This window comes from Balaenoptera physalus (assembly GCF_965194825.1).
Source record: "Balaenoptera physalus genome assembly, chromosome: 5".
Classification (NCBI taxonomy): Eukaryota; Metazoa; Chordata; class Mammalia; order Artiodactyla; family Balaenopteridae; genus Balaenoptera; species Balaenoptera physalus.
Window position 1 is genome coordinate 1,729,859 of NC_138884.1, and position 24,218 is coordinate 1,754,076.

The 24,218-nt window shown below is 38.9% G+C and overlaps 1 protein-coding gene across 9 annotated transcripts in view; it reads left to right on the forward strand.

Annotated features, from left to right (window-relative positions):
• Positions 1-24,218, forward strand: part of GRIA2 (glutamate ionotropic receptor AMPA type subunit 2) — a 169,690-nt gene that overhangs the window by 66,173 nt on the left and 79,299 nt on the right. For all 9 annotated transcript variants that reach the window (XM_082461692.1, XM_082461699.1, XM_082461693.1 and 6 more), the window contains one exon: positions 21,846-22,085. In XM_082461692.1, coding sequence (XP_082317818.1) covers positions 21,846-22,085 — 240 coding nt within the window. The remainder of the gene's footprint in view (positions 1-21,845; positions 22,086-24,218) is intronic.

Consider the following 24,218-nt stretch of genomic DNA (forward strand, 5'->3'; position numbering starts at 1 on the left):
CTTCAGAAATGGACCCCAGCACATAGAGAAGCTTAGAGTATGATAAAGGTAGAGAACAAACGTATGGACACCAGGGGGGGAAAGTGGCAGGGGGGTGGGTGGGATGAACTGGGAGATTGGGATTGACATGTATACACTAATATGTATAAAATGGATAACTAATAAGAACCTGCTGTATAAAATAAATAAATAAAATTCCAAAATTCAAAATAAAGTAAAATAAAATGACAAAAAAATTAAAATTAAGAGGAAATAAATGATTAAATTAAAGGGTTTGGAAACTTGAATATTTATGTGGAAACAAAATTGGAGTTCTCCCTTGCATAAAATCCAAATATTCATATTAGAATTTATTATAAAAAGGATAATTATGAAATCAAAGATAAAAAATATTTTGAAAATCTCAGGATGAGAAATCCTTACTACACAAGATGCAAAATCTAGGAGTCATCAAAGAAAAGACTGAGAATTTGGTTACAAATGTCATTATAAACAAAGTGAAAGATGAAAAGGAAGAAAAAATATGAACTTAACATATAAAGAGGATTAAACATCAAAATTTAAATGGCAAACTAATAGGAAAAAATGTCCAAAATATAGGAATAGTTAAGAAAGGAAAATATAAAAATAGATGCACTTTCTTACAAATAATAATGGAAATCCAAATTTTTCTGTTTACCAGTAAGAAGTACAGTGGCTAAAAGTACAAGCTCTGGGGTCAGGCTGCCTGGGTTTGACGCCCCCTGTATCATTTTCTAGAGGTGTTATCTTAGAAAATTACTTATTTTCAAGTTTTTTCATCTGTAAAATGAAGATATGTTAGGATATTCTGAAGTTTAAAAGAGTTAATACATGAAAAAAAACTTGAGTAATGCCTTCTACCACAAGTGTACAAAAATATAAGTTGTCATTATTAAAGCAACAATGAAATGCTATTTTTACGCATTCCATTAGTAAAAGTTAAAAGGTGAAACATATCCACTCTGAGTGAAGAACACCACAAAGGAAAAAAAAAAAGGAATTGATCTTATTTTGATGGGGTGTGAATTGGTACACTGCATTTGGATGATAATTTGATAGCAAGGAGAACATTTTACCCAGTATTACATTCAAGCAAGCACTTCCAATTTTAATAATCTGTTCTGCAGAAATACTAGCACACGTGCACAAAGTTGCATGTACTGACATGTTTGCTGCAGCCTTGTTTGCAGTAGCGAAAATTCATGACAGTCTAAGTATCCCAAGTTAGGGAATGTTAATGAAATCATGATACATCTAAGCCAGGGAATACTAAGTAGTGGTTTAAAAGAATGAACCAAGTCTCTACCAGCACGGCAATTTCTCTGTCAAATGTCAAAGCAAGTCACAAGACAATTGCCCTATGGTCTCATTAATCAAAAACATAACACAAACTGAAACAAACAAACAAAATAAACTCTAATTGGAACTACAAATGTGGACGTGTACCTGCCAAATGGCTGCCAGCAGGGGTTGCTTCTGGGAAACGTAGAGAGTGAAGGGAAATGATAACCTTGTAATGAATATACTTTTCAAATTTGTGTGCGTTTATCCTTGCTATTTTTGAGTTACACACATTTTATTTATGTTGTTAAGATAAATGGATAGATTGGGAGTTTGGGATTGACATGCACACACTGCTATATTTTAAAAAGATAACCAACAAGGACCTACTGTATAGCCCTGGGAACTCTGCTCAATACTCTGTAATAACCTTACTGGGAAAAGAATTTGAAAAAGAGTAGATACATGTGTATGTATAACTGGGTCACTTTGCTGTGCACCTGAAACTAGCCCAACAGTGTAAATCAACTGTAGTCCAATATAAAGTAAAAGTTAAAAAAAAAAGATAAATGGGAGGGCCAGAACATCAGTATGTTACTAATCCTTTCTCGAGGGAACTCTTCACACCATCAGCTCTATCCTCGTTCCTCTTATCGATGGGGGTGTATCAGTGAAGCAGGCAGACCCTTTGCACACCATCAGAGCCAGATGCCATGCTTACTCACCAAGGCCTAGGTCCTAATTGCGCCAGGACCAATGCACTGAGCGTGAGTGAGTCTGCTGTGCTGACATTAATTCCTCCAGGGACTTAGCACCGTGGGGATTTTCAGAGTGTTTCTTACATTTATAAAACTGCTTATTATATGATGTTCAAAAATGTTTCCTCTTTTAATACAGTAAGTCCCCTACATATGAACCTTCAAGTTGCGAACTTTCAAAGATGCGAACGTGCGTTTGCATGTTCAGTCACGTAAGTTAGTTCACGTGTCTGGCGTACATTGTCACGTGCGTGCAGCCTCTACAAGTGGTTGTGCCTTTGGGTACTTTTCTGTACAGACTGTGTAGAGTACAGTAGCACAGTATCTTTATTTCAAGATCAGGATGTCTGGAAACAAGTGTAAAAGCAGCGGTGATGTAGCTGGTACTGCTAAAAAGTGCCAGGAATTGGGGGCCCAGAGAAAGGATGAAGGGAGACAAGAGGAAGAAGAAGTAACTGAAGAAACAAAGAGATTCACGACACAGGAAATGGCAAGGGGATTTTCTTTATGTGAGGAGGCACTGTTAGTTTTTGAGGCACAGGACCCGAACGTAGAACGGTACACGAAGGTCGCAGCAGCCGTTCAGAATGCAATCCAGTGCTACCATGTCATCTATGATGAGAAAAAAAAGAGCTGCTACCCAGACACCACTGGATCGTTTTTTCAAGAGGGTAGATAGAACTGAATCCAGCAAGGAACCAGAACCTGTGCCATCAACGTCAGGCGTGAGTGAAATTGCAGCTTGCCCTCCGTCTCCTATTGCTGATGATTCTTCAGCTCTACCATCTCCCACCTCCTCTCCCTCCTCCAGTCAGTAACTCTTCTCGCCTGTTCACTCCATGCCAGCCCCAGATGCCAGCTGTTGTGCTGTACTACTGCACTTTTCAAGGTGATTTACTGTAAGATTAAAAATGTTTTCTATTTTTTGTGTTGTTTTTTGTGTGAAAAGTATTATAAACCTATTCCAGTACAGTACTATATAGCTGATTGTGTTAGTTGGGTACCTAGGCTAAGTTGGGTGGATTTACGAACAAATTGGACTTATGAACGTGCTCTCGGAATGGAACTCGGTCGTATGTAGGGGACTTACTATAAACTTACATGGGTTAATGCATAAGCACTGAGGCATTATAGGTAGAAATCCTGTTGCTTACCAACAAATAAGCTGAGCAAGAAGGTTCACGAAAGCCTCAGAAACTCTGAGCCATTCACAGCCAAGAGGGATATCAGATCCAATGTGAGAGCATGCAGACAAGTAAGGCTGTAAAGCTCAGGCATTTTTTGCCATGCGACTCAAAAAAATTAAGTAGAAATCTTCTCATTTTTCAATTTTAAAATTTTTCAATTTTTAAGAAGTGTTTGTATTTATTCAATTATTTTTCAATCATATATGTATTTTTTAAAGCTGAAATCTTGAGTGTTACATCTATTTTTTTTTTTAAACTTTGGGTTTATTTATTTATTTGTTTATTTATTTATGGCTGTGTTGGGTCTTCGTTTCTGTGCGAGGGCTTTCTCCAGTTGTGGCGAGCGGGGGCCACTCTTCATCGCGGTGCGCGGGCCTCTCACTGTCGCGGCCTCTCTTGTTGCGGAGCACAGGCTCCAGACGCGCAGGCTCAGTAATTGTGGCTCATGGGCCTAGTTGCTCCGCGGCATGTGGGATCTTACCGGACCAGGGCTCGAACCCGTGTCCCCTGCATTGGCAGGCAGATTCTCAACCACTGCGCCACCAGGGAAGCCCTTTCAATCATATTTTTAAACATAGGTTTTGATCACAAAAGTCAACATGTTTATTTGTGCTGAAATATCATCAACTCTGTATCTGGTAAAAATAAGGTCCTTCGATTTTATACATTTTAATTGCAATCAGGTAGTAGAATTTTTTCAAGCATCATGATCAAGAGTGGCTGTGGAGCTGAGGATGTCCCTGGTACGCTAAAGGTACAGGTAAACATGAAGTAGAAAAGTTCAAAAAAAAAAAGAAGAGGAAACCTGACAAGTGGAAAGGAGAAAAATTTAAAAAGAAGGAAGAGAATAAGGAAAAAAGACTAATGAAACATGCAGAAAATGGTAGAATTCGTCTGAGAAATTGTATTGCATCTCCCACACCCATTTTCCATGAGTAAGGATGTGATGAATAATAAACACACATCGCCTGACATGTTGTATAATTTCCCTCTTTGAAGTTTGGCCACACAAGCCCAAGTTTGATCTCAGGGGGACCTTTGAGGGCACCGAGATGTTTGAAAGCTGCAGCCTTCCAGAAGCACAAAGCTGGCTGGTGTCATCACTGGATTTGGAAGCCAGGCCTCCAGACATTGCGGCTGGCACACTTTACCCACCACACTCAAGTCGGATCAGAGCACGCAGTGCCCAGAACTTACCCAGAGCTTAAGTCAGGCAAGAACTTTCAGAGGATAGAACTATGTGTATTTATGAGGAGGATATACACGTCCAGGGGATGAAGAATGGTACTACCTTTCGTGAAACAGCGTGTTACCTAAGCAGAGGTGATTCTCTTTCATTTACGCGTCCAGAGCCCATCGTTAAAATTCACTTGAGAGTTATTGCCTATTGCTGCCATTTCTACTGTTGCCTGCTTTCCCAAGATGATGGATGAAGCCAGAAGAGATGTTATAGATTTTTTTCAAGCAGCATATAATGTGGGCCACGGCAGTAAACTTGTGACATTTCACCCCATTCAGCAAACATGGCACGCAGGTCAGGAAGGGTAAATGTTTGTTAGAGGGGAAGAAAAATGTATTATCACAACTTCCTAGTTCTCTGTTACTGAGTGAGGCTGCTGCATCCCATGTGGTATCTGTAGGAAAAATGGGATAAAAATGCATGCAAAGGAGAAGTGATCTCTCCTAGTAATGATTTGTGGCAGGGCTATAGGGAGAGTCGTCAGCGAGATTTATAGAAGATGTCGTGGTGCGTGTTTATTATTCTTCACATTGTCTTTGAATCAGTGAGTGTTTCAGGCACTCCCTGCAAACTGCGCGTCTACGCCAGGAACTGTGCTGGCCTCTGGGAGACAGGAGTGGATGAGCAGAGGGGTGGCTTTTCAGGAGAGGAGCGTCTTAGGAGAGGTGCTGAACAATCAGCTCCTGAGAGTGAAATCCTTCTGTCACTTGATGGGAGAAGAAGGTGCCTCAGTAGATATGTAAACTTTTAAATAATAGCCTCTAATAGAGAGTATATAGTTTTACTCCATTTCAGTATGAGAACAGGGTATTGATTTACCTACATTTTCCAAGAATGAGAGAATGACAGTTCTGTTTTTCACATTCTCCCAAATTTTTATATGGAAACCAAATGTTCCAAATCCTGTATGTTCCAACAGTTGCATTTTTTTAAGGATTAAATGTTGCTTACGATAAATTTTCAGGCTTGAACAATTCCACTGCATTATATAAATAAGACATTCGAGATTGTGAGAATCCCTGAGGATATTTTCAAGTGCAAAATACGTTACTGGATGTCTGTCCAAGACAAAGAAGTTCACTTCTTTCGTTTACGTTTTTAGTTGTATCCTGCACTACGTATTTTTTCAGGTTGGTAACTTCACCTCACTTGGTACAACTTCTTCACATATAAAATGTATTTTGAAAGTTAAAAATAATTAAATTTCTCAGATATTCCAGAGATTGTCTTCTCAGACTCATACTTGTGGGTTTTTTTTTTCCTGTTATAGGAAATGATAGGCTAAATTTCTTGCAGTCTGATAGTTGAGGAAGAAAATATTGTTATGATTTCAGAAATACCCCAGTGTCAACAGAAATGAAATTTCATTACAAAGACTGTTTTATATCTTTGTTATACAGTTAGTTGAGATCATGCGTTCATCCGACAAATATCTGATAACATAATTGCGAGAATTCCTGAATTGGCTATTGCAGAGGATACACAAATCATTATGGTTGGATTTGTTGTCATTAACTTATTTATTTAATGATTTATATTTTCCCCAGCACTTCTCTCTATATTATCGAATTTAAACTTTCAAGAATCCCTGCAAGGAAGGCAGGATAGGAATCAACATCCTCATTCACTAGATTAGGGACCTCGGGCACAGGCTCAGTGTCTCTTCCGCCAGGTGGCCAGGGAAGGATGGAGTTGGGCTTCTGCGTCGGGTGTTCTTACCCTGTTCTCACACTGACCACTACTCTCAAGAAGCTCACAGATCACCGACCCTGCCCCCCCCCCACATACACACACTCAAATATACTGTGTTTCATGCCATAAGGGAGGTAAGGGCAGAGTGCTGATGGTGATCCGATTCAGGGAAAATCGTATTCCGTTGATGGTAAGAAGGACACTTTTCTTGGATGAATTGCTATTTTATTACATGACATTTACCAAATACCTCATCTGTGCCAAATATGGGATAGGCTATGCAGTTAGAGATAAATAATACTTCATTCTCTGCTTTCAGTTAGCTCAGAGTTCAAGGGCACTGTTGGAGCTTATTTTTTCTTTCATGCAGCCCCATCCCAAATTAAATAGGTGGGTGACATTATTATCTTCCTTTACAGTTGGCTGAGCTGAGACAGAGTGAAATATGTAACTTTCCCAAGTGAGTCAAACTGGATAACAGCAAAGCAGGATCCAACCCCTGGTTATTCTCACTTTTCGCCACTACAACTGCTCCATCTAAGGTCAAAGCCCAAGATCCTTGGATACAGAATAATAACTTTTCTATGATATTTAACATTTGAGATCAAAGTTATAGGATTTTAAACAATGTAAAACTGTGATATTTTATGCATTTCTTTCCACTGTTTCTTTTTTCTTCGTTCTAGAAAACTCACACTTGAGGTCTTGCAAGAATTAAATATTATAATTAAAAATCATACTAGCAAAGAAATAAATATGAAATAATCATGAAAATACATGATTTAAAAATTTATCATAGGGACTTCCCTGGTGGTGCAGTGGTTGAGAATCCGCCTGCCAATGCAGGGGACACAGGTTCGAGCCCTGGTCCGGGAAAATCCCACATGCTGCGGAACAACGAAGCCCGTGAGCCACAACTACTGAGCCTGCGCTCTAGAGCCCATGAGCCACAACTACTGAGCCCGCATACCTAGAGCCCGTGCTCTGCAACAAGAGAAGCCACCGCAATGAGAAGCCCACGCACCGCAACAAAGAGTAGCCCCCGCTCACCGCAACTAGAGAAAGCCCGCGCTCAGCAACGAAGACCCCATGCAGCCAAAAATAAATAAGTAAATGCATTAAAAAAATTTAAAAAAATTAATCATATGCAGTATATTTACAGTATATATTTGTACTATATATACACACAGTATATATAGTATATATTTGTACTATATGTACACACAGTATATATAGTATATTTGCTACATAATAATATACAATACATTTACAGTATATCTTTTTTCAGTAAATAAATAGATAAAGGGAGACAATTGTAGTGGTTCAGGTTTGGGAAACCTTTGCACAAGAAAATGGAATTTGGCCTTTAAGATGAGACCATTAAGAGATAGAATGTAAAAAAAAGAAGGAAAACAGTTTGAAGATGATCCTGGAAGAACGCCTTGTATGTGGTGTTTCAGGAAGACTTATACGACAAGAGCATGAATTGGAGGAAGGTGACAGAGGAAGTGGGGAAGAAACCAGGAGAAAGAAAATGAAGGCGAGGGTGCAAGAAACACTTAAGAAGTGTACCACACAAGCTGCATATAAGTAGAGACCTTACCTGGCACGCTTAAAAGCTGTCTCCCCATACCCAGAACAGTAACCTTGGAGGTTCTTAAAAACACTTGATTAATGTGGAATGAGTGTCATGGCACAAAACAGAGATGGCTATAGACTGCATGATCAGGGCAAGGAGAGTAATGAACTAATTATTCTGAAATATCAAAAATCAGTTATGGCAAGTGTTATGGTGCCATGAGCAGAAAGGAAAAAAAATCAGTATGAAGACATGGTTTGTAGGATAATGTTTTCAGGCTTTTCTTTCCTTTTTGTATAGAATTAGTTGGAATGATAGAGAATTAGAAGTTCTCCAGTGGGTGGCATGGGAGGGTGAGTGGTTGAAGTTAAGCTGTCAACTCCAGCTAAGGCTGTACTATATGAGGTTGAGATCAAGATGGCAGAAGGGGTGGGAGGACGTGGAGCTCACCTCCTCCCACAGACACATCAAAAATACACCTACTTGGGGGACAATTCTCACTGAGAACAAACTGGAGACGGGCAGCAGGAAGACTCCTGTACAACCAAGGCTGTAAGCAAGATCCACATGGCGTCATGTAAGAAGGGAAGGGAAGTGATCAGCTAGGGTCCTGCGCTCCTGGGAAGGGACACTGAAGTCGGGGGAGGTTACAGGAGTTGAGATCCTCCTTGGGAAGTGAGGTGTTTAAGCCACATATGTGCTGTGCCAGCCCTGGGGTCTGACAGCAGGAAGGAAGTTCCCTAAGCTGGTTTGAAAGACAGTGGGACTCACAGGAAGGCTGTAAGAAACCTTGGCTCCATTGATGACGAGCACACACCCTTGCTTGCTCCCTGAACACGGCGGATGAAGCAGATTGAAACCGCAGGGGACCATGGCCAGGTTCCCAGGGGCTGCCCCAGCCTGGGCCAGGCGCCCGCTCAACCCGCCTTGCTCCACACGAGGGCGAGGGCTGCCACAGCTGACGGAGTGCTCGGTCATGAGAGGTGGACGTGGCTGGGACCTGGAGTGGCGCCTGAATGGGGCTGGGGCGGCCCCCACTGGTGCCTACGGAGACTGCAGGTCAGGAGCGCCCTGGGATTCTGACCAGGGCTGTGACCCTCACACCCCACGCCCTGACCTCCACAGCAGCCCCTCCTGCGCAGCACTGCTCTCCTCAGGGGCGACGGTGCAGTGCCGGGAGCGGGGAGGGTGCACGCTTAGCGGGAGTGGAGCCAGCTCAGACCAACCTGCAGGGTTTCTGCTCCAGCAACTGGGGACGTGCCCCTGCCCCCCGTAGGGTGGTGCTGGCCCTGAGCAGTGGAGAAGCCCCATCTCACTCTCTGGCTCGGGCTCTAGCCCCTCCATCTCCAGCCCCACCTCCTACCAAGGTGACAGCTGCCAGGACACCCTGGGGGAAATGTGACTCATGCTCGTGTCAGATCCAGCTCTCCCCCCAGAGCCACTGGGTACATGCAGGCTGCATAGGGACACTCCCACACAAGGACACCCTCCAGGGCTGGGGTAGGTAACTGTTTCACCCAATTTCATAGAGACAGAGAAAGTTAAACCAACTGAGAAGACAGAGGAATTTGTTTGAAATGAAAGAACAAGAAAACACCCCTGAATAAACAACTAATGAAACAAAGATAAACAATTTACCAGAAAAAGAGTTCAAAGCACCACGCCACCACTACTGAAGCCTGCGCGCCTACAGCCCATGCTCTACAAGAGAAGCCACCGCAATGAGAAGCCCGTGCACCGCAGCGAAGAGTAGCCCTTGCTCGCCGCAACTAGAGAAAGCCTGTGCGCAGCAACGAAGACCCAGTGCAGCCAAAGAATAAATTAAATAAATAAATAAATAAATAAATAAATAAATAAATAAAGGAATGCTACCTGAATTAGGAAAAGAATAGGTAAACACAGTGAGAATTTTAACAAGAAACTAGAAAGTGTATAAAAGAACCAGTCAGAACTAAAGAATTCAATAACTAAAATGAAGAACACACCTGAAGGAATTGAGAGCAGACTAGGTAATACAGAAGAATGCATAATGATCTAGAAGAAAGAATAAAGGAAATCTTCACCCAAAAAGAAAATAATAAATAAATGAGAACAATTTAAGGGAGCTCTGAGACAACATTAAGCATACCAACATTCCCCAGAAGGAGAGAAAGAGAAGGGGACTGAAAATGTATCTGAGGAAATCATGGCTGAAACTTCACAAACCTGAAGAAGGAAACAGATATCCAAGTACAAGAAGCACAGAGTGTCCCAAACAAGATAAACCCAAACAGACCAACACCAACAAGTATCATAATTAAAGTGGATAAAGTTAAAGAAAGAATTCTAAAGAGAGCAAGAGAAAAAGAAAGAGTCATATATAAGGGAATCCCCATAAGGCTATCAGCTGATTTTTCTGCAGAAACTCTGCAGGCCAGAAGGGAGTGGCATGATATATTTAAAGTGCTGAAAGGGAAAACCCAACCTATGATACTCTACCCAGCAAGATTATCATTCAGAATTGAAGGAGAGATAAAGAACTTCACAGATGAGCCAAAACTAAAAGGGTTCATTAATACTAAACCAACCCTAAAAGAAATGTTACAAGGTCTCTCTAAGTGGAAAAGTCTATAACAAGAAGTAAGTGTCTATAGGAAAGGAAAAATCCCACAGGTAAAGGCTGAAGATAAACCACTTAAATAAGCTAATATGAAGATTTAAAGACAATGAATTGTAAAATCAACCGTAACTGCAATAAATAGTGAAGGGATGAACATGAAGATGTAAAATATGACATAAAAAACACACAATGTGGAGGAGGGGAGTAAAATATGTAGATCTTTTAGAATGTGTTTGAACTTTAAATGACTACCGGTTTGAAACAAGTAGATAAATTATAGGTCAACATATATGAACTCCATGGAAACCACAAATTCGAAACCTATAATTGATACACAAAAACTAGAGAGAAAGGAATGCAAGCATGCCACAGAAGAAAATTATCAAACCTCAAGGGAAGAAACTAAAAGTAGAAGAAAAATAAAACTACAGAGAAAAGTCTCCACAAATTTAGGAGAACAGAAATTATATCAAGCATTTTTTTTCTGACCACAATTGTCTGAAACTAGAAATCAATTACAAGAAGAAAAATGGGAGAAGAACAAACACTTGGAGACTAAACAACATGCTAGTAAAAAATCAATGGATCAATGGAGAAATCAAAGGAGATGAGAAAATACCTTGAGGCAAATGAAAATGTAAACACAACATCACAAAATCTAGGGTATGCAGCGAAAGCATTTCTAAGAGGGAAGTTTATAGTGATGTAGGCCTACTTTAAGAAACAAGAAAATCTCAAATAAACAACCTAATCTACCATCTAAAGGAATTACAAAAAGAAGAGCGATAAATGCCCAAAGTCAGAATAAGGGAGGAAATAATAAAGATCAGACAGGAAATAAATGAAATAGAGACCAAAAAAAACCAAACAAACAAACAATAGAAATGAATCAAAGAGTTTTTGTTTGTTTGTTTTTGTTTTTGTTTTCAGATATACAAAATTAATAAGCCTTTAGCCCGGGTCATCAAGAGAAAAAGAGCACCTAAGTAAACAAAATAAGAAATGAAAGAGGAGAAATAACAGCTAATATCACAGAGATACAAAAAATCATGAGAATACTCTGTACAGTTATATGCCAACAAATTGGACAACATAGAAGAAATGGGCAAATTTCTAGAAACATACAATCTTCCAAGACTGAATCAGGAAGAAATAGGTAACCTACACAGACTGATCACTAGTAGTGAAATTGAATTTGTAGTTAAAAAAAACTCCAGGCAAACAAAAGTCCAGGACTAAATGGCTTCACAGTGGGAATTCTACTAAATTTATAAAGAAAAGCTAATACCTATCCTTTTCAAACTACTACAAAAAATTCAAGAGGATGGAACACTCCCAAATTCATTCTATGAGGTCACCATTAATTTACCCTGATACTAAAACCAGACCAAAACACTACAAAAAAAAAAAATCACAGGCCAATGTCTCTGATGAATATAGATGCAAAAATCCTGAACAAAATATTAGCAAACCACATTTAACAATGTATAAAAAAGATCATACACTATGATCATGTGGAATTTATTCCAGGGATGTAAGAATGGTTTAATATCCAGAAATCAATCAATGTGATACACCACCTTAACAAAATAAAGGATAAAAATCATATATTCATTTCAATAGACACAGGAAAAGCATTTGACAAAATTCAACGTCTATTCCTGATAAAAACTTTCATCCAAATGGGTTAGAGAGAACATATCTTAACATAATAAAGGCCATTTATGACAGACGCACAGCTAGCATCATACTCAACAGCGAAATACTGAGAGCTTTTCCTCTAAAATCAGGAACAAGACAAAGATGCCCACTCTCACTACTTCTACTTAACATAGTATTGGAAGTCCTAGCCACAGCAATCAGATAAAAAAAGAAATAAAAGGCATCCAGTTGGGAAGGGAAGAAGTAAAACTGTCTCTGTTTGCAAATGATATAATACTATATGTAGAATACCCTAAAGTCTCCACCCCAAAACTATTAGAACTATTAAATGAATTCAGTAAAACTGCAGGATACAAGATTAATATACAGACATCTGTTGCTTATCTATACACTGATAACAAACTATCAGAAAGAGAGAGCATGAACACAATCCCACTGAAATCACATCAAAAAAACCCCAAAAAACTTAGGAATAAATTTAACCAAGGAGGTGAAAGATCTATACTCTGAAAACTATAAAACATTTTGAAGGAAATTGAAGATGATACAAAGAAATAGAAAGATATTTCTTGCTCTTGGATTAGAAGAATTAATATTGTTGAAATGTCCATGCTACCCAAAGCAATCTACAGACTTAATGCAATCCCAAGCAAAATACCCATGTCATATTTTACAGAACTAGAGCAAATTGTCCTAAAATTTATATGGAAGACCCCTAGTGCCAAAGCAATCTTGAGAAAAAAAGAACAAAGCTCGAGGTATCACACTTCCTGATGTCAGACTATACTACAAAGCTACAGTAACCAAAACAGCATGGTACTGGCACAAAAACAGATCCATACATCAATGGAACAGAGTTGAGAGCCCAGCAATAAACCCACACACCTATGGTCAATTAACCTATGACAAAGAAGGCAGAAATATACAATGGAGAATAGACAATCTCTTCAATAAGTGGTGCTGGGAAAACTGGACAGCTACATGTAAAAGAATTACATTAAAAAAGTTACACCATATACAAAAATAAACCCCATTGGATTAAAGATTAAACTGTAATACCTGAAACCATAAGACTCCTTGAAGAAAAACATAGGCAGAACATTCTTTAATGCAAATAGTAACAATAATTTTTTGGATCTGTCTGCCAAGGCAAAGGAAACAATAGGAAAGATAAACAAATGGGGCCTAATTAAACTTAAATGCTTTTGCACATCAAAAGAAACCATCAACAAAATGAAAAGACAACACACAGAATGGGAGAAAATATTTGCAAATGATATGACCAAATAAGGGCTAATACCCAAAATATATAAACAACTCATACAACTCAAAAAAACAAACAACCTGATTAAAAAATGGGCAGAAGACATACAGAAGAAGACATACAGATGGCCAATAGACACATGAAATGATGTTTAACGTCACTAATCAATGGGGAAATGCAAGTCAAACCACAATAAGATATCTAAGATACCTCACACCTGCCAGAATGTCTGTCTTCGAAAAGTCTACAAATAACAAATGTTGGTGAAGATGTGGAGAAAAGAGAACCCTCTTGCACTGTTGGTGGGAATGTAAATTGCTGCAGCCACTATGGAGAACAGTATGGAGGTTCCTCAAAATACTAAAAATAGAGCTACCATATCATTCACTCCTGGGTATATATCCAAAGAAAATGAAAACACTAATTTGAAAAGATACATGAACCCCAATGTTCATAGCAACATTATTTACAATAGCCAATATATGGAAGTATCCTAAGTGTCCATCAACAGACAAATGGATAAATACGAAGTGGTGTATATATATCTATATATTGGAATATAGAGAGATATAGATATACACACACACAATGGAATACTACTCAGCCATAAAAAAGAATGAAATATTGCCATTTGCAGCAACATGGATGGACCTAGAGGGTACCATGTTTAGTGAAATGAGTCAGCCAGAGAAAGGCAAATACTGTATGTTATCATTTATGTTTGGAATCTAAAAGATAAAACGAATGATTGCATATAATAAAATGGAAACAGACTCACAGTTATAGAGAACAAACTAGTGATTACCAGTAGGGAGAGGGAAGAGTGGAAGCCAAGATGGGTCTATGGGATTAAGAGATACAAACTACCATGTATAAAGTAAATAAACAATAAGGCTGTATTGTACTGGGCAAGGAAATATAGCAATGATTTTATAACTTTAAACGGAGTAAAATCTATAAAAATGTTGAACCACTATGTTATACACCTGAAAGCAATCTAATATTGTAAATCAACTATACTTTAAAAAAGAGAATGTACTATATCTATCCTGTGGCATTTTCTAAACTTAACACCATGCTAGTCACACTGAATGTTTACAGTATAAGTTGCTCAGTAAATAAATAGATAAAGGGAGACAACAGAGGTGATATGAAGGTTTGGGAAGCATGCATAAAAAGTTGAACTTAACCTTGTTAAAAGGGATGAGACCTCTAAGGATAGATTTAATTTGGGACATAGGGGGAAAAAGAGTGAAAGGTAATTATAGGGAGAGCAAGAGCACCAAGGTGATATCACTTTACTTGGTAGCCATGTGGAGAAGGAATCGGACGAAAGCACTGCTAGTGGCAGCAGAAAGAGAGAGCATTTCTAGAAGCAAGTTGTTTTTCTTTTTGGCCAGATTTTTTTCTTTTAATTGAAGTACAGTTGATGGACATATTATGTAAGTTACAGGAGTACAGTATAGTAGTTTACAATTTTTTACGGTTATACTTCATTTGTAGTTATTATAAAATATTTGCTATAGTTCCCATGTTGTACAACATATCCTTTGTAGTTTATTTTATACCTAATAATTTGTACCTCTTTTTTTTTTTTTTTTAATTAATTAATTTATTTATTTTTGGCTGTGTTGGGTCTTCGTTTCTGTGCGAGGGCTTTCTCCAGTTGCGGCGAGTGGGGGCCACTCTTCATCGCGGTGCGTGGGCCTCTCACTGTCGCGGCCTCTCATGTTGTGGAGCACAGGCTCCAGACATGCAGGCTCAGTAGTTGTGGCTCACGGGCCTAGTTGCTCCGCAGCATGTGGGATCTTCTCAGACCAGGGCTCGAACCCATGTCCCCTGCATTGGCAGGCAGATTCTTAACCACTGTGCCACCAGGGAAGCCCAGTTTGTACCTCTTAATCCCCTGCCCCTGTATTGCTCCTCCACCCTTCCCTCTCCTCACTGGTAAACACTAGTTTGTTCTCTATATCTGTGAGCCTCCTTCTTTTTTGTTATATTCACAAGTTTGTTGTATTTTTAGATTCCACTATAAGTGATATTATACAGTATTTATCTTTCTCTGACTTATTTCACTTAGCATAATGCCCTCCAATTCCATTTATGTTGCTTCAAATGGCAACATTTCATTTTTTATGGCTGAGTAATATTCCATTGTATATATGTACCACAGCTTCTTTATCCATTCATCTGTTGATGGACACTTAAGTTGCTTCCATATATTGGCAATTGTGAATAATGCTGCTATGAACAACAAGGTGCACGTATCTTTTTGAATGAGTGTTTTTGTTTGTTTGGTTTTTTGTTTTTTGAATATATATATAGGAGTGGAATTGCTGGATCATATGGTAGTTCTAGTTTTAGTTTTCTTGAGACGCTTCCGTGTTGTTTTCCATAGCAGCTGCACCAATTTACACCCTCACCCAGAGTGTATGAGCGTTCCCTTTTCTCCACGTCCTCACCAATACCTGTTATTTGCATTCTTTTTAATGATAGCCTTTCTGACAGGTGTGAGGTGATATCTCATGGTGGTTTTGATCTGCATTTCCCTGACGATTAGTGATGTTGGTCACCAGCACATCAAAAAGAATAAAATACCTAAGAATAAACCTACCCAGGGAGGTAAAAGACCTGTACACAAAAAACTATGTGACACTGATGAAAGAAATTGAAGTCAACACAAACAGATGGAAAGATAACATCGTGTTCTTGGATTGGAAGAATTAATATTGTTAAAATGAGCATACTACCCAAGGCAATCTGTAGATTCAGTGCAATATCTGTCAAAATACCCATGGTGTTTTTCATAGAACGAGAACAAATAATTTTAAATTTTGTATGGAAACATAGAATCAAGTTTTTGATTAATAAATTCAAAGAGGCTGAGAAAGCTAGATCTGAGGAAAAATTATTAGATTTAGTGATTAGGGGATCTTAAGGGAGATTTCAATAGTAAAATTGGGGTCACTGTTTACAAGGAGATAATGCCAGAAGTTGTGTGATGAAAGATGAGAGAGATTTTCTTCGGTCTCCAAATTTTGAGGTCAATATTGCTTGGTGATGCAGCTTTCACCAGACTTTGCACAAGCTGCAAAGCGCCATTCCTGCTTATGAAGCGGACTGTGGGTTTCACAGCAGTGAATGGCAACTTCTAAATATAAAAAAATGTTAAACAAAAATACATCAGGCTCTATTCTTCTCTCTTTCTACTAAATAACCATGCAAGGTTCTCCAGACTGTGTGGAGTGGGGTACATTAGCAGCACCAATGAGCAGAATGACGCAAGAGAAAAAGATGCGAGTTGGATGCACCATCAGCCTTGTTATTGGCTTTTATCACCTGGGCTTGTAATAAAAAGTGGAATAATCAGCAAGTTATCTACACCCAGTAGATTATCATTTCTGCTGTTTGACCTAAAGCATCTTTTAAAAGGACTTGCCTTTGCTGAGTTTCTCAAAATTGATATTAAATATTTAATTAAAGTCGTACTCAGTGAGAACAACCTTACATTTAGCTTAGAGTTTCAAGACCATAAACGCAAATCTAATCCTAATTAGCATAATTATTCAGAAATTTATAATAGTGTTTCATAGGGTCATGAATCTAGAGGTGAAACTGAGAGCTTTCTCCTCCTTCCTCTGCCCCCAGAGGTGACACAGAACAAGGTGACGATATATAGGGTGCGATATTATCTAACTCATTTTAGAAAGTTGTCTTTTGAAACTGTTTCCAGAGCTATGGCACATCATTTGAATATTGATAGTGATAGTGATAGTAAATCTTCCTTCTTTGAGGTTGGATATAAGTTAGGGAAATGACTTTGAATTTTGGAGTATTGCTAGGGAATAAGGTAGAGATGAAAAAGAGTAATTTCATTTCTAATCAAAGGAGGAGTCCTTTCAAAGTAGAGAACTAATGTTCTTGTGTCTTAGGTCAGTAGGGTCTTGTATCTGTGCTGTATTGGGGAGAAGATCAGTATTAGCATGCGAACACGCTGATATTCGGGGGATAGAGTGTTAGGAATACAACACTCAGATTTTCATCCTGAGATGGTCACTGCAAACTGGGTAAGCAAAATACCTTAGCTCAGGTCAGCATTCTGACTGAGTCCTGGGTGTAAACGCAATGATATCCTTATCATTTTGGGGGACAGGGACAATGGCAGACGTAAGGTCAGGGGAGATGAGCAATGTCGACCAAATGGCTGTTCATTGTGTGTGTGGTAAAGGCACACAGAGAGAGATATCTCGGAAAATAGAAGCTGTAGGCAAGTGGACAATTGAATATGTGCCCTGACGAGATAAAGGGCAAGGGGAAAAGGCTGAGAGGTGGCTGGGATGGTCAGGAGGGAGCGGCCATGCTTCCACAATTATGGCCATTGGAGAATTAGCTGAACTGCATGAAAAAAAGTGCCTTCTGAGTTAGGTGAATTGTCGTTTCTGATGAAGTCTTGTGCAGCTTGTGCCCATGCTTGGGCCAATGCCAGGTGTTTCCAGATGGTCACGACAGCCAGGAGGCCCCTTGACAACTCACTCCAGAGTCTAAAACAAATGGGAAATGAAAGATATGGCTTCTTATTCAGACTGTGTATTCAAACAGTGGCTTCCTTTACCAGGCGATTTCACTGAGGATGGATGAGGAGGTCTCATTAATAAATCATATTGCCTGATATTCCTATAGTTTTTAGATGACATGCCAACACTTGCAGGAAATGAAATAAAATAGACCCAGAGAGAATTTTAGAGCAACTTCTCATTTTTATACGTCCTATGGAGTCAACAATTTCTGAACAAGCTTAAGATTTAAGATATGCACGTCAGGACGCATATATCCGTGCATAAAATAAGAAATCACGGCGGAGTTTGCCCAAAAGGGTTTGAGCAGTGAAAGGGATTTTCCATGTAAGTCAGGAATGAGCAGAGTCAAACACATTAAAGGTGGCTTTCAGCATCTGTTCTCAGACAAGGACAAAAGCATAAATATGAATAAAAGTCGGGAATCTCATCTTTGCTTTATGTTAAAGTATTAGAGTAAATGTAAAGAAATACATACAGCTGTTTTCTGAGACATATCAGTCTGTTCTGCAGAAGATTGTTAGTAAAGAGGTCAGTCGACACATTACACAGACATAACCTAGAAATCCCAGGAAACGTCTTATGTTAGACAGGCAGAAGTGAGTTGAAGATTAATAAATATTTAGAGGAAAATTGAAACATCTGATGAATAAGGGCCACTCAGAGAACTGGCCAATCTAGCTTTCCTTTCATTTCATATCACACGATAGTCGTTAAAAATTATCGCCCATCATTTATTGATTGTCTGCAATTGGCTATTCAAATCTATATATTTTAGCAATGCTCTTATTCATGAAACAAATCTACTTTTTCTATAGACCATTTATTTTTGTGAGTAAAATAAAATGAAATATGATAGTATTGGCCTTATCCTTTAAATGAGGTTTAATTAATTTACAAGGATGCTTGGTATTATGTTTTGGGTTGTTAGATTATGTTACTGGAGAGCTGACTTTCATATTTTGGATCGAAATTAACTTTGCGATTAAAAAATATCAACTGTTCATTCACTGAAAGCATGTGGTTGACCTGAATTGGTTGTCGTAAGTGCTGTGGCACGTGTGGTTTGTATTGTGCATTGCAGGGATTATTCTTGGACAAAGTAACCCTTACTTCTCAGAGAGATAGGATCAAATTTGTGTTTCAAAGAATTATTCTGGTTATATTGTGGAGAAGTGAATGGAAGGGGCATAATTGGATGAAGGAGGAAAGTTGGGTAGGTATTCTAATAATCCGAGTTAGAAACACAATATTGTCCATTAGTTAAGAGTGCGGACTCTGAATCTGCCTGTCTGGGTTTGAGTACAGCATCTCTTACTAGCTGTCTGACTTTGGGTAAGTCACTTAATCTCCCTATGTTTCAATTTTCCTATCAGTAACTTGGGAATAATAATCTTTCCTACCTCGAGGGTTAGCATAAGAAATAAATGAGTTCATGTACCATGCCAGGCCACAAGGCAAGCCCAAGATACGTGGTATATGCTATTAGTGAACTAGGATGGTTGGAATGGAGAGAGAAATAAGGGGACCACCTTTCAGTATATTTAGGTATTAGAATGACCATGACTTAGTGATGGTCTGACTATGGCAGAGGGTTTGGGAGAAGGTCCTTCACTGAAATACAAGTACTGGTAGAGAACAAGGGATTGTGGGAGTGATGGAGACTTCCAAATAGAATATTGTCTTTTTTTTTTTTAAAAGAATGATGATTCTATGCCAAAGTATTTTGATAATATTCTTTGTGTTGCATGGAGGAGAACACATGGGATGAGTTAAGTCCGTGGGAAAGATTAAAAAAATTAGGAGTTCTGAGCGTCACACAATTACTCCTTGACTGAGTTTCTCAAGGTGAAAGATGTCCCTTTTGGGTGACATGTTTCTGCGTGTGGTGCCAGCCCTGCATCCATCTTCTCTTAAAGAGGTTTCGGTCAGCATTAGAACTTTTCATAAGCACGCCGATCTTGTAGTATAAAAGCATTATTAACACGATAAAGCCTTTAAAAAAAATCAGATAATACAAGGAATGAGTTATTATGAATATGTATAAATCCCAGGTAATTGCAGTTTGTTCTTTATAACTAATGATTTTTACTTGTATTCTTTGTTTATGGGGCTGTCCTAAAATATGTTTATACTTACATGGCTTGTTAAATAAGAATGTGTATATATTCTTTTTTTTCCTTCCAGTTTTATTGAGTTATAATTGACATATAGCACTGTATAAGTTTAAGGCATGAAGCGTAATGATGTGACTTACATACATCATGAAATGATTATCACAATAAGTTTAGTGAAAATTCATCTCATATAGATACAAAATAAAAGAAAAATTTAAAAATTTTCCTTTGTGATGAGAACTCTTAGGATTTACTTTCTTAACTACTCTCATATATAACATTCAGCAGTGTTAATTACATTTATCCTGTGGTACGTTACATCCCTAGTACTTATTTATCATGTAGAACTGGAATTTCGTACCTTTTGACTACCTTCATCCAGTTTCTTCTCCCCTGCCCTTCACCTCTGATAACTACAAACCTGATCTCTTTTTCTATGAGTTTGCTTGTTGTTTTTTTTTTAATATTTTAATTTAATTTTATTTATTTTTTTATACAGCAGGTTCTTATTAGTCATCCATTTTATACACATCAGTATTGTTTTTGAAGTGTAAGTGACCAACAGCACTCTGTTAGTTTCTGGTGCACAACATAATGATTCGTTATTTCTGTATATTACAAAATGATCACCAAGATAGGTCTAGTTACTGTTTGTCACCATACACAGTACTATTGACTATATTCCCCACAATGTACGTTTCATTCCCGTGACTGATTTATTCTGAAACTGGAAGTTTGTCCCTCTCCAGCTCCCTCACCTGTTTCACTCACCCCCTCACCTCCCCTCTGGTGACCATCTGTTCGTCCTCTGTATTTATGACTCTGTTTCTGTTTTGCTATGTTTATTCTCTTTTGTTTGTCTGTTTTTTAGAATCCACATAGAAATAAAAGCATACACGATTTGCCTTCTCTGTCTGACTTATTTCACTTAGCACAGTATCCTTTAGGTCTATCCAAGAGTTTATTCTTTTTTACTTTTTATACCTGAGTAATATTCCCTTGTGTATATACACTGCGTCTTCTTTACCCAGTCATCTATTGATGGGCACTTAGGTTGCTTCCATGTCTTGGCTATTGTGAGTAATGCTGCTATGAACATTGGGGTACATTATTAGTGTTTTTTTTTTCTTTAGAAAAATACCCAGAAGTGGAATTGCTGGATTGTATGGTAGTTCTATTTTTAATTTTTTGAGGAACCTCTATAATGTTTTCCATAGTGGCTGCACCAATTTACATTCCCACCAACAGTACATGAGGGTTCCCCTTTCTCCATATCTTGCCAACATTTGTTATTTGTTGTCTTTTGGATGACAGCCATTCTAATGGGTGTGAGGTGATAGCTCGTTGCGGTTTTGATTTGCATTTCCCTGATGATTAGTGATGTTGAACATCTTTTCATGTATCTGTTGGCCATCTGTATGTCTTCTTGGGAAAAATGTCTATTCAGGTCCTCTGCCCATTTTTTAATTGGGTTGTTTTTGTTTTTGATGTTGAGTTGTATGAGTTATTTGTATATATTGGATATTAACCCCATGTAAGATGTAGGATTTGAAAATCTCCTCCCCCATTCAGTAGGCTGCCTTTTCAAACTTGTTGACGGTTTCTGTCACTGTAGAAAAGCTTTTAAGTTTGATATAGTCCCATAGCCAGAATTATTTTTTAATGCTTTATAATTCTTTGAATTCCTCAAGTAGGGTGTTAAGTAAATAAGTGCTAAAAAATTTGATGAATTATTGATAACAACTCTCTGTATTTTTCAATATGTTGATTCTTTTGTATTTTATGTAAAAGGGCATTAACTTTCAAGCAAATGCATGTGATTGTATGCCAATTTCAATGATTTATCCTTTCTATTTCCCCTGTTCTTCTAGTCTGCTCCCAGTTTTCAAGAGGAGTATATGCTATTTTTGGATTTTATGACAAGAAGTCTGTAAACACCATCACATCATTTTGTGGAACGCTCCATGTGTCCTTCATCACTCCCAGCTTCCCGACAGATGGCACCCATCCATTTGTCATTCAGATGCGACCGGACCTCAAAGGAGCTCTTCTCAGCTTGATTGAGTACTACCAATGGGACAAGTTTGCATACCTCTACGACAGTGACAGAGGTAAGTGACAATATCCATCTCCCTTTGTAATGGGTCAAATTCAGTGCCCACACTTGACACGTACATGTGACTTTATAGGGCTATGTAAGTGTGTTGAAGTCCAAGGGTAACTTGGCTTAATTATGCTGTGTAAATGAGTAATGCAATTCAAAACCTGGGTAACATATTTAGAGTAAAACAAACAAGCAAAAGCGTTGTGGATGTACCATTTACAGAGATAGATTGTGTTCACACAATGCCCGAATGTTCAGTTGTAATGCACAAAGCACTTTCTGGTACCAGCAGCTAAGACCCTAGGATGACTGTATTCTCAGTCTAGGGTCAGTGAAGTGACGGCCTTGAAAACTGGTTTAAGTAAGATTTGAATAAATATATAAATAAGAACGTCTACAGAAATGTATAGACATTAAATATTTCCACATGCAAAAATATTATCAGGCAGGGACAGTTGTTATTAACACTGCTTTAGAATGAGATCCCTGAATCTCAGAGAAGTTGATTTTTTCATGAGCCACCCCTGTGTGGTTCAGCTGAACTCAGGTCTTTTGACAGCAGCTCTTCTACAGCTATTTACGAGGAGATGTTTTGGATTAGCATGCCAATTAGATGGAGTCTTGGCTCATTTTACTAGTTTTTATTTCAGGGGTAAGGGTACTTCCTTTGTGCTTCCCGCATCATTTGTTGTGAAGTTTGGTATTAGCGGACCTGATTGACTTACGTGTCATAGAATTTCAGATCTTTCTAACCATTCCTGGGTCTGTGATTCAGCCTCAGTGGGTCTGTGTACTTCGCAACATCGAATGAACATTTTGTGCACATGAGCGTAGGTGATTTTTCTCGAGAGAGTATCCACCAACAGACTCAGAGTACTGACAACCACCATTGCCAGAGCACCTAATAGATACCAGCGTGTCCACGAAGCAACTTGCTTTAGACGTTCAGGTGAAAACCAAAGCCTGCTTCTACCAGGAGAGGGCACCGTGCTTACCTGCAAGGGCAGCCAAGCGGGGAGCCCGCTGCCGCGCTTCTCCACCATCAGTCCGGAGACACTGGCTACAGCAGTCACAGCCTGGCGTGCTCCAGCCTGGGGTCCGATTCCCTGTCCCGGCCTCCGGCCCTGAGAACGAGAAGCCTCCGTGGGAAAGCCAGTCAGCACTGTACACGCTGAGAAGAGAGACTCTGTCAACAGCTTTCCCCCTGCTCTGACAAGGGAGAGCCTTGCTATACACGTGGGGAGTGAGAAACTCAAACACAGAACGGTGGAGAGTAAATACGGATTCCAGTGTGCCGGATGGCTCTGAAGCCTGCTTCTCATCAAGGTGATCAGGGCTTACCGTCACCTTCCTCTTGCCCTCTGCTTGCCCTCTGCCCAGCCTGAGCAAGGTGGTACAGGGCTTACCGTCACCTTCCTCTTGCCCTCTGCTTGCCCTCTGCCCAGCCTGATCAAGGTGATACACAGCTTACCATCATCTTCCTCTTGCCCTCTGCTACGTCCTCTTTCACTCTTGTCTCCTCTTCATAGGATTGCTACCATCTAAATGTCTTTTACTCCTAGCCACTCTTCTGTGTCATTGTCATGACTCCGGGCCAGGACAGCCCCATGTGTTCATCCTTCACCTTTCCATTTCTGTACTTGTTCCTCTTCCATCCATTTTCCATAAAGGAGCCAGAAGTTTTGAATGCTTTTATTTATTTTTTAATTTAATTTTGTTTTATATTGGGGTATAGTTGACTTACAATGTTGTGTTAGTTTCAGGTGTACAGCAAAGTGATTCAGTTATAATATACATATATCTATTCTTTTTCAGATTCTTTTCCATTATAGGTTATTACAAGATATTGAGTAGAGTTCCCTGTGCTATACAGTAGGTCCTTGTTGTTTATCTATCTTATATATAGTAGTGTGTACATGTTAATCCCAAACTCCTAATTTATCCCTCCCCTCCACCTTTCGCCTTTGGTAACCATAAGTTTGTTTTCTATGTCTGTGAGTCTGTTTCTGTTTTGTAAATAAGTACATTTGTATCATCTTTTCAGATTCCACATATAAGTGATGTCATATATTTGTCTTTCTTTGTCTGACTTACTTCGCTGAATATGATAATCTCTAGGTCCATCCATGTTGCTGCAAAT